Here is a 16,290-nt window from a genome sequence, read left to right as displayed (position 1 = left end):
AAACTTTGCATTACAGACACCGCACAGCAAAATAATTGTGAGCTTATTCAGGGGAGGGGGGCGCAAATATGTTTCACATTTAGTAAACAGGATTTGTGATTATTCTTATACACGTATACTTTATTTATTTTAAATAATTAATATTGTTATTAGTAATCTATCATTTTTTGTTGTGTTTATATATATATATATATATATATATATATATATATATATATATATATATATATATATATATATTAATATTAATATTAAATGTGCAATCTGTTTGGGCATGCAACGTTCAGTTCTTATGCGCAAACATGACTGGAGTGAGTTTATATCGCTGTGCACATTAAGTGCATCTAAAAGGAATTCTAAGCGCATTTAAAACCCGGAAGGATGGTCGTACACGCCAACCCGAGTCTAATATTTAACAGTCACCTGTCATTGGGGGAAACGAAGGACCTGGTACACTGGCAGGGATTACACCCGTCTGCGGCCGTGACAGGGGGGCCCTTCCCCGCTTCCCCCGAGCTGCCAACCTTGGAGCTCCAGTTCGCCAACGGGACGAACTCCACGGACTGCGGGGAGGAAATCTTGCTGTACGGAGATGTGGAGAAAGTCGTTATCGGGATTGTCCTTTCCATCATCACCCTAACCACCATCGGCGGGAACTCGCTCGTCATCATCTCGGTCTGCACAGTTAAGAAGCTCAGACAGCCGTCTAACTACCTGGTCGTGTCGCTGGCCGCAGCGGACCTGTCGGTCGCCCTGGCGGTCATGCCCTTTGTCATCACCACTGACCTGGTGGGGGGGGAGTGGCTGTTCGGGAAGTTCTTCTGCAACGTGTTTATTGCCATGGACGTCATCTGCTGCACTGCTTCCATCATGACACTGTGCGTGATCAGTGTGGACAGGTATTATTATTATTATTATTATTATTATTATTAAAGTCAATAAAATACAAGTATTACTCTTTCTTCAGACCTGTTGTTAAACTACTAATAAATAAATAAATAAATAATAAAAACAATTATTATTATTATTATTATTATTATTATTATTATTATTATTATTATTATTATTATTAAAGTCAATAAAATACAAGTATTACTCTTTCTTCAGACCTGTTGTTAAACTACTAATAAATAAATAAATAAATAAATAATAAAAACAATTATTATTATTATTATTATTATTATTAAAGTCAATAAAATACAAGTATTACTCTTTCTTCAGACCTGTTGTTAAACTACTAATAAATAAATAAATAAATAAATAAATAATAAAAACAATTATTATTATTATTATTATTATTATTATTATTATTATTATTATTATTGTTATTATTATTAAAGTCAATAAAATACAAGTATTACTCTTTCTTCAGACCTGTTGTTAAACTACTAATAAATAAATAAATAAATAAATAAATAATAAAAACAATTATTATTATTATTATTATTATTATTATTATTATTATTATTATTATTATTATTATTATTATTATTATTATTTTTACCTCCGTCTCCAATCCCGTTCTCCACTCACCGAACACCTAACCCCGACTGCAAGCTACGTGTCTCTATGTATACTGTTGTGCTGGGATTCAATTACTAATTAATTATTCACTTGAATCCCAGCACGTGAATTAATTCTGTGCAACCCCGTGCTCACATATTACATTTAACCAGCACGTGAAGTGATTTGTGCCCTCCTCGTGCCTAAATACAAATCTACACTTTTTAAATACACGTGAAACACAGACCCGTTTATATCCCGTGTACCAATCTCTATACACCAACATTAACACACGCACGCAACATACAACATATAACACACAAATGCACACAGGGGCGGGGCACATTGCCACATATACCTACAAAGGAAAAACAAAAAGTCACGTTAGTACCAAAAATATGTATTAAATTAGCATAGCTGTACTATATATTAAACTCATCTGGATTAGTGATATACTGGCTCATCCAACAACAATAACTATGTATAACATTCTACTGGCGAGAACCTTGCACTGTCACTGTGGGATTCGGATTCAGGTCTTCTTCTTCTTCTTCTTCTTCTTCTTCTTCTTCTTCTTCTTCTTCTTCTTCTTCTTCTTCTTCTTCTTCTTCTTCTTCATATCATTAACCTAAAGTGCTGGTATTTTAGCGCCATTCGTACACTATAAGGATCAGATTTGCTGAAGCTATGGTTCTGTATGAAAACTGGTATATACTGTATGTACGTGTGTATATATCCTTCGGGTGAGACGTTACTCTGTAGTTGCAGAGTTCACCCGTAGTCTCTGTCGCTTTGGATAAAAGCATCTGCTAAATGACTAATTAATAATAATAATAATAATAATAATAATAATAATAATAATAATAATAATAATAATAAAAAATATATATGCTGTCAAAAATGTTTAGTAAAGAATACAAGGATAGAACACAGTGCTTTCCTATGAAATGTTTTTTTAAATCATTATTTGTTTTCCGCTGTGTCTGCGTCACCCCCATCCTCCCTGCTTTTTAAATTATTATTTGTTTTCCGCTGTGTCTGCGTCACCCCCATCCGCCCTGCTTTTTAAATTATTATTTGTTTTCCGCTGTGTCTGCGTCACCCCCATCCGCCCTGCTTTTTAAATTATTATTTGTTTTCCGCTGTGTCTGCGTCACCCCCATCCTCCCTGCTTTTTAAATTATTATTTGTTTTCCGCTGTGTCTGCGTCACCCCCATCCGCCCTGCTTTTTAAATTATTATTTGTTTTCCGCTGTGTCTGCGTCACCCCCATCCTCCCTGCTTTTTAAATTATTATTTGTTTTCCGCTGTGTCTGCGTCACCCCCATCCTCCCTGCTTTTTAAATTATTATTTGTTTTCCGCTGTGTCTGCGTCACCCCCATCCGCCCTGCTTTTTAAATTATTATTTGTTTTCCGCTGTGTCTGCGTCACCCCCATCCGCCCTGCTTTTTAAATTATTATTTGTTTTCCGCTGTGTCTGCGTCACCCCCATCCCCCCTGCTTTTTAAATTATTATTTGTTTTCCGCTGTGTCTGCGTCACCCCCATCCCCCCTGCTTTTTAAATTATTATTTGTTTTCCGCTGTGTCTGCGTCACCCCCATCCGCCCTGCTTTTTAAATTATTATTTGTTTTCCGCTGTGTCTGCGTCACCCCCATCCGCCCTGCTTTTTAAATTATTATTTGTTTTCCGCTGTGTCTGCGTCACCCCCATCCCCCCTGCTTTTTAAATTATTATTTGTTTTCCGCTGTGTCTGCGTCACCCCCATCCTCCCTGCTTTTTAAATTATTATTTGTTTTCCGCTGTGTCTGCGTCACCCCCATCCGCCCTGCTTTTTAAATTATTATTTGTTTTCCGCTGTGTCTGCGTCACCCCCATCCGCCCTGCTTTTTAAATTATTATTTGTTTTCCGCTGTGTCTGAGTCACCCCCATCCTCCCTGCTTTTTAAATTATTATTTGTTTTCCGCTGTGTCTGCGTCACCCCCATCCTCCCTGCTTTTTAAATTATTATTTGTTTTCCGCTGTGTCTGCGTCACCCCCATCCTCCCTGCTTTTTAAATTATTATTTGTTTTCCGCTGTGTCTGCGTCACCCCCATCCGCCCTGCTTTTTAAATTATTATTTGTTTTCCGCTGTGTCTGAGTCACCCCCATCCTCCCTGCTTTTTAAATTATTATTTGTTTTCCGCTGTGTCTGCGTCACCCCCATCCGCCCTGCTTTTTAAATTATTATTTGTTTTCCGCTGTGTCTGCGTCACCCCCATCCTCCCTGCTTTTTAAATTATTATTTGTTTTCCGCTGTGTCTGCGTCACCCCCATCCGCCCTGCTTTTTAAATTATTATTTGTTTTCCGCTGTGTCTGCGTCACCCCCATCCCCCCTGCTTTTTAAATTATTATTTGTTTTCCGCTGTGTCTGCGTCACCCCCATCCGCCCTGCTTTTTAAATTATTATTTGTTTTCCGCTGTGTCTGCGTCACCCCCATCCCCCCTGCTTTTTAAATTATTATTTGTTTTCCGCTGTGTCTGCGTCACCCCCATCCTCCCTGCTTTTTAAATTATTATTTGTTTTCCGCTGTGTCTGAGTCACCCCCATCCTCCCTGCTTTTTAAATTATTATTTGTTTTCCGCTGTGTCTGCGTCACCCCCATCCGCCCTGCTTTTTAAATTATTATTTGTTTTCCGCTGTGTCTGCGTCACCCCCATCCGCCCTGCTTTTTAAATTATTATTTGTTTTCCGCTGTGTCTGCGTTACCCCCATCCTCCCTGCTTTTTAAATTATTATTTGTTTTCCGCTGTGTCTGAGTCACCCCCATCCTCCCTGCTTTTTAAATTATTATTTGTTTTCCGCTGTGTCTGCGTTACCCCCATCCTCCCTGCTTTTTAAATTATTATTTGTTTTCCGCTGTGTCTGCGTTACCCCCATCCTCCCTGCTTTTTAAATTATTATTTGTTTTCCGCTGTGTCTGCGTCACCCCCATCCGCCCTGCTTTTTAAATTATTATTTGTTTTCCGCTGTGTCTGCGTCACCCCCATCCGCCCTGCTTTTTAAATTATTATTTGTTTTCCGCTGTGTCTGCGTCACCCCCATCCGCCCTGCTTTTTAAATTATTATTTGTTTTCCGCTGTGTCTGCGTCACCCCCATCCGCCCTGCTTTTTAAATTATTATTTGTTTTCCGCTGTGTCTGCGTCACCCCCATCCCCCCTGCTTTTTAAATTATTATTTGTTTTCCGCTGTGTCTGCGTCACCCCCATCCTCCCTGCTTTTTAAATTATTATTTGTTTTCCGCTGTGTCTGCGTCACCCCCATCCGCCCTGCTTTTTAAATTATTATTTGTTTTCCGCTGTGTCTGCGTCACCCCCATCCTCCCTGCTTTTTAAATTATTATTTGTTTTCCGCTGTGTCTGCGTCACCCCCATCCGCCCTGCTTTTTAAATTATTATTTGTTTTCCGCTGTGTCTGCGTCACCCCCATCCCCCCTGCTTTTTAAATTATTATTTGTTTTCCGCTGTGTCTGCGTCACCCCCATCCTCCCTGCTTTTTAAATTATTATTTGTTTTCCGCTGTGTCTGCGTCACCCCCATCCGCCCTGCTTTTTAAATTATTATTTGTTTTCCGCTGTGTCTGCGTCACCCCCATCCGCCCTGCTTTTTAAATTATTATTTGTTTTCCGCTGTGTCTGCGTCACCCCCATCCGCCCTGCTTTTTAAATTATTATTTGTTTTCCGCTGTCTGCGTCACCCCCATCCTCCCTGCTTTTTAAATTATTATTTGTTTTCCGCTGTGTCTGCGTCACCCCCATCCGCCCTGCTTTTTAAATTATTATTTGTTTTCCGCTGTGTCTGCGTCACCCCCATCCTCCCTGCTTTTTAAATTATTATTTGTTTTCCGCTGTGTCTGAGTCACCCCCATCCCCCCTGCTTTTTAAATTATTATTTGTTTTCCGCTGTGTCTGCGTCACCCCCATCCTCCCTGCTTTTTAAATTATTATTTGTTTTCCGCTGTGTCTGCGTCACCCCCATCCTCCCTGCTTTTTAAATTATTATTTGTTTTCCGCTGTGTCTGCGTCACCCCCATCCGCCCTGCTTTTTAAATTATTATTTGTTTTCCGCTGTGTCTGCGTCACCCCCATCCCCCCTGCTTTTTAAATTATTATTTGTTTTCCGCTGTGTCTGCGTCACCCCCATCCTCCCTGCTTTTTAAATTATTATTTGTTTTCCGCTGTGTCTGCGTCACCCCCATCCTCCCTGCTTTTTAAATTATTATTTGTTTTCCGCTGTGTCTGCGTCACCCCCATCCGCCCTGCTTTTTAAATTATTATTTGTTTTCCGCTGTGTCTGCGTCACCCCCATCCTCCCTGCTTTTTAAATTATTATTTGTTTTCCGCTGTGTCTGCGTCACCCCCATCCTCCCTGCTTTTTAAATTATTATTTGTTTTCCGCTGTGTCTGCGTCACCCCCATCCTCCCTGTTTTTTAAATTATTATTTGTTTTCCGCTGTGTCTGCGTCACCCCCATCCTCCCTGCTTTTTAAATTATTATTTGTTTTCCGCTGTGTCTGCGTCACCCCCATCCTCCCTGCTTTTTAAATTATTATTTGTTTTCCGCTGTGTCTGCGTCACCCCCATCCCCCCTGCTTTTTAAATTATTATTTGTTTTCCGCTGTGTCTGAGTCACCCCCATCCCCCCTGCTTTTTAAATTATTATTTGTTTTCCGCGGTGTCTGAGTCACCCCCATCCTCCCTGCTTTTTAAATTATTATTTGTTTTCCGCTGTGTCTGCGTCACCCCCATCCGCCCTGCTTTTTAAATTATTATTTGTTTTCCGCTGTGTCTGCGTCACCCCCATCCTCCCTGCTTTTTAAATTATTATTTGTTTTCCGCTGTGTCTGCGTCACCCCCATCCTCCCTGCTTTTTAAATTATTATTTGTTTTCCGCTGTGTCTGCGTCACCCCCATCCTCCCTGCTTTTTAAATTATTATTTGTTTTCCGCTGTGTCTGCGTCACCCCCATCCCCCCTGTTTTTTAAATTATTATTTGTTTTCCGCTGTGTCTGCGTCACCCCCATCCTCCCTGCTTTTTAAATTATTATTTGTTTTCCGCTGTGTCTGAGTCACCCCCATCCTCCCTGCTTTTTAAATTATTATTTGTTTTCCGCTGTGTCTGCGTTACCCCCATCCGCCCTGCTTTTTAAATTATTATTTGTTTTCCGCTGTGTCTGCGTCACCCCCATCCTCCCTGCTTTTTAAATTATTATTTGTTTTCCGCTGTGTCTGCGTCACCCCCATCCGCCCTGCTTTTTAAATTATTATTTGTTTTCCGCTGTGTCTGCGTCACCCCCATCCTCCCTGCTTTTTAAATTATTATTTGTTTTCCGCTGTGTCTGAGTCACCCCCATCCTCCCTGCTTTTTAAATTATTATTTGTTTTCCGCTGTGTCTGCGTCACCCCCATCCTCCCTGCTTTTTAAATTATTATTTGTTTTCCGCTGTGTCTGCGTCACCCCCATCCCCCCTGCTTTTTAAATTATTATTTGTTTTCCGCTGTGTCTGCGTCACCCCCATCCCCCCTGCTTTTTTTATTACATTTTTGTTGTTGGCCAAATGAGGCAGGCTGCACTTGCAGTAATCAGTGTTGCCAGATCAGAGGTTTTCCCTCCAGATCTAAAGGTTTTATGTTTTTGCTCAGGATAATCTGGAGGTAACAAATGCGCAGAGGTTTTTTTAAAAGTACATTTTAAATTTTAGAGGCTTTTCTAAAGGCTTTTTTGTTCCTGTTTGAAAATATTTTGTTACCCAAGATTAATCATAATGTGTAAGTCCTTTACTAAGAAGGTGGATGTGCTGTGTAACATCATGCCAGTTGGCAGCCACGACCACTGATTTCTATAGAATTTCTCCAGACCTTAGATTTACTTTGACTGCTCACTTCATGCGCAGCTGGTATTAGGGCCAATAGGCCCACAGTCTGTGCTGCATATCATTTTAGTGAGGACATTAAATTAGCCATGGTGTGCCAAATATAATATGATAATTGCATATTCCTTTGAACTTTAAAAAAAGTGAAACACATTTCTTATGCAAATGCACATGCAATAGATTCATGTGAATTGCTGTGTGCCTCTGTGACGGGGAGCCCCGTCCCTATATATATTGTGCACTATTTTTGTAATTTATTATTATTATTATTATTATTATTATTATTATTATTATTATTATTATTATTATTATTATTATTATTGTTTGGTATTTGCAATATGTGTTTTGTGCGGACGGACGAAAGTCGTCCGTCACTGTTTACTATTTGAGACTGGCGAAAAAGCTGGTCTCAAAGTGTAGCTGGTGTGGATGGGGTTGAATCCCCATCCCTGTAAAGCTCGTGGGAATGTGACTGGAACCTTAATAAGGTCATTGTTTAATGGGTAATTAAGGCTCCAGCCACAGATACAAAAGACCCACTCCCAGCTCATTATGGGAGGAGTGTCAGAGGAGAGACGGAAGTCAGTGGGAGAAAATAAATAAAGAATTGCTACGTATGCTGGTTTTGCAACCAGCATGCTACTTGTTTTGTGTTTCTGTTTGTTTGGCCGACGCGCCTTTTGTTTTGTAGGGTTTGTTTAAATCTGTTGTTTTTGTTATTATTTAATAAACGTGCTGAGCGCCATTGCGTTTCAGTTTCGCCCCGCTATTTCCTTGTTTTGGTTTCTGTTCTGGTCCATGACGTCACCACAGCTACGCACTGCAGCCATCCTGTCACAGCCTCACAGTTTCATGCATTTACTCAGAATAAGGAACATACATTTTAATTTACTCAGAATAAGGAACATACATTTTCAAAATAAATTATTTGTGTTTACGATTAGAAAAACAGGAACTTGAGCCCTCATACTAAATTATTTTTTCCTACTGGTTTTAGGGGCAGTTCTAAAGGTTGTCTTGCATTCATCTAGAGAATTTGGGGGGGATCTGGCAACACTGGCAGTAACACATCCTAAAAAGTTAGTGGAAACCCAGTTTAAGAAACCTGTATGATATCAGTTGCCGGGCAAGACCATATTGGAAGTCAGACACAAACATTTAAATATGCTGTCCTGCATTTTCATATTAATTAGGTTATTTGCATTTTGGAACGAGAATTTCTCTGGCTAAAAAACCCCACATGGAAACACACACAACCCTAAAGTACTACCAAAATAGAGTGAGAAAAAGGTGAGACATTATTTTTTTCCATGGCATTGCCCCACTTTTTGTATAATCAATTTGGGCAACGATATAGGCGAGCCCATGTATCAAATCTCTGTTTCAGAAGGTTAGTTAAGGATTCAGATGTCCACGTGAGCATTGTACCATTTCCGAGAAGTGTACGTTAACAAGAGAATTGCTCTTTTTAGTAAACTGCTCTGGTAATAGAGGCAATTGGATCACAAACTTTAGCTGCTAAAATGATTCACATCCTCCTGTCTTTTTTTCTTCCTTTTTTCACAGCACATATTTAAGTGATAAACACAGGGCACAAGGGGATAACAGTGTCCGAGGATCTTACACTTAAATGTTAAAGTACACTTTGGGACCTCTCGTTAGACCATGTGCTTTAGTTTTTCCTTGTTTTATGTTTTTAACAGTGTCTATACACTGACCTAATTCAGACTTTTCAAGCCCCTCATACTTGAGACTTTTACCAGCAAGGACGGAGTGACATTTCAGGGTTTTGTAACGATAGACTTGACTGAGCAAATATAAATCCAATATGCAGTAAAAGTCTTTCCATGGAGACAAATTATCATTGAAAAATGAATTTGATTTAAAAAAAAAAAACATTTTTTTTAGAAAACTAGCTGATTTTAAAAAATACATATTGGCTGCGTTTGTACCAATATACACGATTGTTTAACTAAATAGCAGTAACTAAAGATCATAGTATCAGAAGATGTACAAGTAAAAGAACACTAAAGACATGGAGAAAGACTTTGTAGTTTAAATGTTTGTCATTGGATGTATTATGTTTCTTTAAGTATTTTTAAAAATTGAGCACTATTGAGTTTATAATAGAATTAGTGTAGCTGCTTTACACATGCAAAGAGACTTGAACACTTAACCTTCTGATCCGAAGGAACAGAAAAATGTAGAACAAGGTCAGCCTGCCCATCAGTGCCTGTCCAGTTTCTGTTAGTTAATTGATCCCAGAAATGTGTCTAGTCCTGTCTAATAACTCAACAAAAACAACATGGTTTGGTAAATAGTAAAGTCCAGACCACGTAGCTAACAGCACACACTGACTCTTATAATACAATTGTTTCCACTGCTGGGTGCTACCTCTGGGATCATTTCCCCAAATATCCCAACACTGAAAAGAGGTGCAGCACCATAACAACAGAGCATATATCAAATTCCCATCCATTATTATTTATTATTTAAAAAGAACAAAAACAAAGTGCTGTTTTGGTCAGATGGCCTTCATCAGACTGTGTCCCCCACATTCTGTCTGTCTCAATGTCCAGCTGTGCCCTGTGTAGTCCCAGTCTCTGTGTTGCTCTTGAAATAGTTTTGTTGACACGTCTCAGGTTTTTAAAATCTGTTTTGGCTATTGGATGATAATTATCACAGAAATGTAGGCTAATTAATTCCTAAACAGCAAGTGTTGAAAGAAATGCTGTCAGAACATTTGCGTAATGCTGAGAACATTTCTGGCTGTAACTGTTAAAAGTCAAATTCACCAGCTGCTTAGCGTAGGCCAGCCAGTAAACACTGCATTGCTCACATATAGTATGCTTCACATCATTTTGTTCTCATTGGCAGAAGACAGAGATTGAGTGTTTTTTAATTGGATCAGCTGCAGAAATATAGAAGAAAAAAAACAGCTTAATTAATTCTAATTTATAGATAAATAGCTATGAATCCAGTATTAATGTGTATTTATTCAGTGTGCCGGGGTGCCCTCCCCTTGGGGTTATTATGTATGTATTTTATTTGCATTTATTATTATTATTATTATTATTATTATTATATAGTATATATATAGTGTTTGTGTGCAGAGACCGGCAGAACGGCAGAAAGCCAGCCTCATAAAATGTAGCTGACGTGGATGGGTTAAATCCCCATCCCGATAAAATCTCGTGGAAATGTGGCTGAAGCCTTAGTAAGGTAATTATTTGATTAATGGGTAATTAAGGCTCCAGCCATAAAATATAAAAGACCCACTCCGGGCTCATGGTCGAGAGAGTGTCGGAGGAGAGACAAGACGTGAGTCCATAAAATAGAAATCAATTGCTACAGTAATATACTTGTCTATTTTGTTTTGGCCCGTGTGCCCTTTTGTTTATTATTGTGTTTTTGTATAAACTGTTTATTTTGTTATTTAATAAAGATACGGCTGCCGCTGTTTTAGCCCCATATCAGTGCTGTTTATACTGCTTCCTGAACCTGACGTCACCACCCACACGCACCACTCTAGCCATCCTGCCACATTCATTCATTATTTTTTTTTTATTTAGACAAACGTTTGCAATAATGCCTTCGTCCGTGTTCTGATGCAGGTACAGCTTGTGAGCATGCAGATAATACTCCTATATACTGGGTTAGATAGACCCTGTTTCTAGATGGAACAGGCTGGGTATGAACCAGTGACCCCAAGCATTGCAAGCGAGCATCTAAACCACAATGTAAAAGAGCCAGGCTCGTTTGCATCCATGGTTTTAGAGCCTTTAACCTGATCTCATGTCACTGACAGGGGACTGGACAGAATCTGTAATGGCCGTGTATCACACAACACTGCCCTTTACATAGAGAGCATATGTGACCCATGAAAGAATGCAGTAAGCAATGACCCAGGAATCATTATTTGCTGCAGCCAGCACATCTCTGGACAGTTAAAAAGGGATATTGAAAATGTATAACAGTGTGTAGCTTCAATTACATTTTCTCATGTATGAATCAGTGCCCCTGCTTTTCATGTGGTCAGGTCTGAGTTATGGAGCTTCAACATGAGTTCACGAGTTGTCTTCAGTTCTAGTTGCCTGTCATAGACATATGTGATGTCGGCTAGTTCAGCTGTCATATGTGATGTCGGCTAGTTCAGCTATGTTATTAAGCACCAGCAAACTTGATCCAAAGTGGCTAGAGGATGCTGGCTCTTTGGCTGCTCTAGCCTATGTTAAATATATCTCTGGCAGGCGACTAGAACCGAAGAGCACCTTTCTGCTGAATTATTATTTTCTCATTAATATTGTATTAATATTAATTCATTCATATTGTCTCATTAATGTTGTATTAATATTAATCAAGGGTGAAATTCTCAACAAAAAGTGCAGGTACTCATATGCACAGCCGGGTGTAAACATTTTAAAAATGGAGACAATTTGAGTGCCAATGAGTAAATACTTTTAAAATGTATACATATCGGTACACGATACATTTATAAATACAAAATAAGCCTTAAAAAATAACTGATCAATTATAACCAATTCACCATAAACAAAGAAGCTGAAAATACTGAAAGGTTTGTACCCTCTGCTTGTATCACTCAGTCATGTACTGTAATATGACACTTAAGTTAAACCTTAAATTACAAGCATTAAGAAATATTACACTATACAGCAACTGCTGTAGAGAGGGAGTTTTATTTCAAGATATCCTAAAAAAGGGATGATGTTATGAAAAATGGTATTAAAAAAAACAACTGTGCTATGAACAAATAATACAAAAAGGTCTAAGTCAAACAATGCACAATAGGGGCTAAAATACCCCTCAGATTTATTATGCAGCAGGCACTACTACGACTAATGATGTACTTGGCCATTTTAATCTCCATAGTATTCTCTGAAATCATCCCCATACTTTCCAGACCCTGGGTACTACAATAGGTCCTGGCCATGCTACAATAATAGCCTTGGATTAGAACATATATCCATGTTTCTTTTATTTATTTTGTACTTATTACTTATCTTACAATAATATGTTCTGTGTGCTTCTGTGCTGTGTTTCTGTGTAGATTAATTACCATGATCTGTTCCAGAAAAAGATTTCAGGCAGAAACAGTATAAAAGTAGACTTTTATTTTATTTTATCCCTGGTATTGTGGTTTCTGCACAAGAAACAAAGTGGCAAAAGACACATTTTCATAAAGTAATATCATTACAATGGCACATTTGAGAAACGCTGTGCTCGTGGACTGTGTGAGTGGATGGAAAGCATCTGACCACACAGATCTCTTCACAGGCTTCACACAGTACCTTTCTCTGTCTGACCACACAGGCTTCACACAGTACCTTTCTCCCTCTGACCACACAGGTCTCTTCACAGGCTTCACACAGACAGCCTCTCACTCCAACACCCTCCTCATACTAAGAACAAAGGCCTGCTTTTATGCCATGCGTCCGACATTACAATTTTCCCTTTCCGGTCAAAAAGATGTAAAACACAGGTCTCTAGTCGTTTTTTTTCTCCGGAAAAGCCGAGAAAACCATTCAATGGCCGAGTGAGACCGATAGGAGCTGAGAGAAGCCGAAAAAAAGGGGCGGATCTGAGCAATACACATACACAGAGAATTGTGAGGGTCTGAAACCAACTCCCCAGTAACGTTGTTGAAGCTGAAACCCTGGGATCCTTCAAGAAGCTGCTTGATGAGATTCTGGGATCAATAAGCTACTAACAACCAAACGAGCAAGATGGGCTGAATGGCCTCCTCTCGTTTGTAAACTTTCTTATGTTCTTATGTTCTTACATAGCTCCAGCACCACAGAGATAACACGGACATAAACAAACAAGATAGCTGCTTCTGCATCCAGCGCTAAAAGAATATCACAGACATTTGCAGAGCTTTTTGAGATGTTATAGTAATAGAATAATGACTTGGATCGCATTACTGAGGAGTTTGGTGATAAAATGAGTGATCAGGAGATGATTTATCGGTATGCACGACTATGAAGAGGTATGTGAAAAATACAGTGAACAAGGGGTGGGGCGGGGCTGGAGATGCAATACTGAGTGTCCTTTTGACATGCAGTGCCTTTTAAACCTGTTTTACTGTGAAAAAAATACTTTTAAACAGCGCGTCTAAAATAAACTGCGCGTGTGAAAATAAATTGGACCTGACGCGCCTGAGACGTGCTGATGGTGTCTGGTCTAGCAGGGGGAGTGAAGTAGGTGACAGGGGGAACACCCGTGACGTCTGGAGACAGCACAGCAACGTCTGGGGAATCAGGGAGAGTGAAGTGGGGAACATGTGGGGCAACTGTAGCTGCAAATCCAAGAACCCTGGTATTAGGCCCAGCAACAGGAGTTCTGGACACACCGGCAAGGTGTCTTGGAGCGCAAGCTCCAGGACCTGACTTACTGACATCGGATTGGCGCAGTGGGGTGGTGGTCGGGGCTGTGGAGTAAGTAGTCTCCTCACTTCCTGCTCCTTCTTCCAGCTCTGGAGACAGCGGCGCTTCTTCCAGCTCTGGAGACTTATTTAAAAAAAACTATTTAAATGCTTCCAACCTTAACTCACTGTGAAGCTAAACCCCAGATGCAGTGCCATGATTGACAGCTCTATCTCCAATGGGAACTCCAGAAGTTGATATACTAATGAATTAAATTGTACCTCTTTTAAATATTTACAGCCATTAGTCAGTATATATTTACTTTATAAGCATTATTTACACTTTATAACATAAGCATAAAAGATCTATATTCGTAATACTAATATTGTTTTCCAAACACAACAATCACATAATAAATTGCTCAGAAACAATTATGGATTTGCAGCATTTGTCTGATCATTTATGTTCAGAACCCTCCTTCCGTGTGAACTATGACACACAATACATATAGTATAGTTGTGAATACACTAGGCGAGCTGCATTTGAACAAAAAAAAGTAAAGGCAGCGCTTAAAAGAGTTTTTCTATTTTCTTTGTATGTGATTTACCCCAGCATTTTGTTTACATGTTGAAATCCCTAGTTAACGGATCGTGAAGATCCTGTTGTTCATGATTATTAAGCTATTATCTTGTTTATATTAAAGTGATTAAATAGTTATTATTTATTATTTGTTTATTTAGCAGACGTCTTTATCCAAGGCAACTTACAGAGACTAGGGTGTGTGAACTATGCATCAGCTGCAGAGTCACTTACAAGTGCATCTCACCCGAAAGACACAGCACAAGGAGGTTAAGTGATTTGCTCAGGGTCACACAATGAGTCAGTGGCTGAGGTGGGATTTGAACCAGGGACCTCCTGGTTACAAGCCCTTTTCTTTAACCACTGGACCACACAGCCTCCTATAGTTGAATCAATTGTATGGGAATGTCCCATTCTCCTCCTAATGATGCCGTTTGAATCAATGTACATTTTTAAACAAGGCATAAATATAATTATAAATACATTTATGAATATAATAGTCAACCAGATAGCTAACCTAATATAAGCAAAACTAAAGTATTCATGTTTTTAAAATTATCTCCGGCAGCGAAACTGCTGCTGGGGTTGGAGGTCTCCAGACCTCCTCCCCCTTCTTTGTGGCCGGCAGCTCCCCTTGGTGGGGTTCCAGCCACAGTACTTCCTGCTGCGATGCAGAGCACCAGGCAGCCCCAGGCGATGCGGAGCACCAGGCAGCCCCAGGCGATGCGGAGCACCAGGCAGCCCCAGGCGATGCGGAGCAACAGGCAGCCCCAGGCGATGCGGAGCAACAGGCAGCCCCAGGCGATGCGGAGCAACAGGCAGCCCCAGGCGATGCGGAGCACCAGGCAGCCCCAGGCGATGCGGAGCAACAGGCAGCCCCAGGAGATGCGGAGCAGCAGGCAGCCCCAAGCGATGCGGAGCAGCAGGCAGCCCCAGGCGATACGGAGCAACAGGCAGCCCCAGGCGATGCGGAGCAACAGGCTGGCATCCTTGGGCGAAGCGAGGCTGGCATCCTTGGGCGAAGTGAGGCTGGCATCCTTGGGCGAAGCGAGGCTGGCATCCTTGGGTGAAGCGAGGCAGGCATCCTTGGGCGGTGCCAAACTCAGCTGCAGCTCCTCTGGTGGTGGAAGTGGGAGCGGCAAGCAGTCCTCCCACAACGGTGAAGGCGGAACCAGCAGGTATTCACCCTCTGCTGGTGGAGGTGGGAGGGGTAAGCAGTCCTCCCACGACGGTGGAGGCGGAACCAGCAGGTATTCACCCTCTGCTGGTGGAGGTGGGAGGGGTAAGCAGTCCTCCCATGACGGTGGAGGCGGAACCAGCAGGTATTCACCCTCTGCTGGTGGAGGTGGGAGGGGTAAGCAGTCCTCCCACGACGGTGGAGGCGGAACCAGCAGGTATTTACCCTCTGCTGGTGGAGGAGGCAGAGGCAGCTCCTGCAGCTCTGCTTCTGCCAGTGTAGGTAGAGGCAACTCCTGCTGCCATCCTCCTGGTGGCGAAGGTGGTGGAGGCAGAGGCAGCTCCTGCTGCTCTGCTGCTCTGCTCCTGGTGGTGGCGGAGGCAGAGGCAGCTCCCGCTGCTCTGCTCCTAGTGGCGGAGGTGGGATCAGCATGTAGTCTCCTGGCGACAGAGGTGGGAGCAGCGTGTAGTCTCCTGGTGACGGAGGTGGGAGCAGCGTGTAGTCTGCTGGCGACGGAGGTGGGAGCAGCGTGTAGTCTCCTGGCGACGGAGGTGGGAGCAGCGTGTAGTCTCCTGGCGATGGAGGTGGGAGCAGCGTGTCGTCTCCCCCTCTTGCAGGGGACTGGTGCGGCTCTGCCTCACTTGCAGGGGACTGGTGCGGCTCTCCCTCTCTTGCAGGGGACTGGTGCGGGTCTCCCTCTCTTGCAAGGGACCGGTGCAGCACTGAAGGTGCA

The 16,290-nt window shown here is 41.5% G+C and overlaps 1 protein-coding gene across 1 annotated transcript in view; it reads left to right on the top strand.

Moving 5' to 3' along the window:
* The first annotated feature begins 318 nt into the window (after positions 1–318).
* The window catches only part of LOC117420707 (5-hydroxytryptamine receptor 7-like), a 30,527-nt gene continuing 14,555 nt past the window's right edge, over positions 319–16,290 (top strand). Inside the window, exon 1 of the mRNA XM_059034620.1 lies at positions 319–899. Within this exon, the coding sequence (XP_058890603.1) occupies positions 382–899 (518 nt within the window). The 5' untranslated portion in view covers positions 319–381. The remainder of the gene's footprint in view (positions 900–16,290) is intronic.

The sequence above is a fragment of the Acipenser ruthenus genome, chromosome 1 (genome assembly GCF_902713425.1).
Source record: "Acipenser ruthenus chromosome 1, fAciRut3.2 maternal haplotype, whole genome shotgun sequence".
Taxonomy (NCBI): Eukaryota; Metazoa; Chordata; class Actinopteri; order Acipenseriformes; family Acipenseridae; genus Acipenser; species Acipenser ruthenus.
This window is presented reverse-complemented; position numbering and strand designations above follow the sequence as displayed.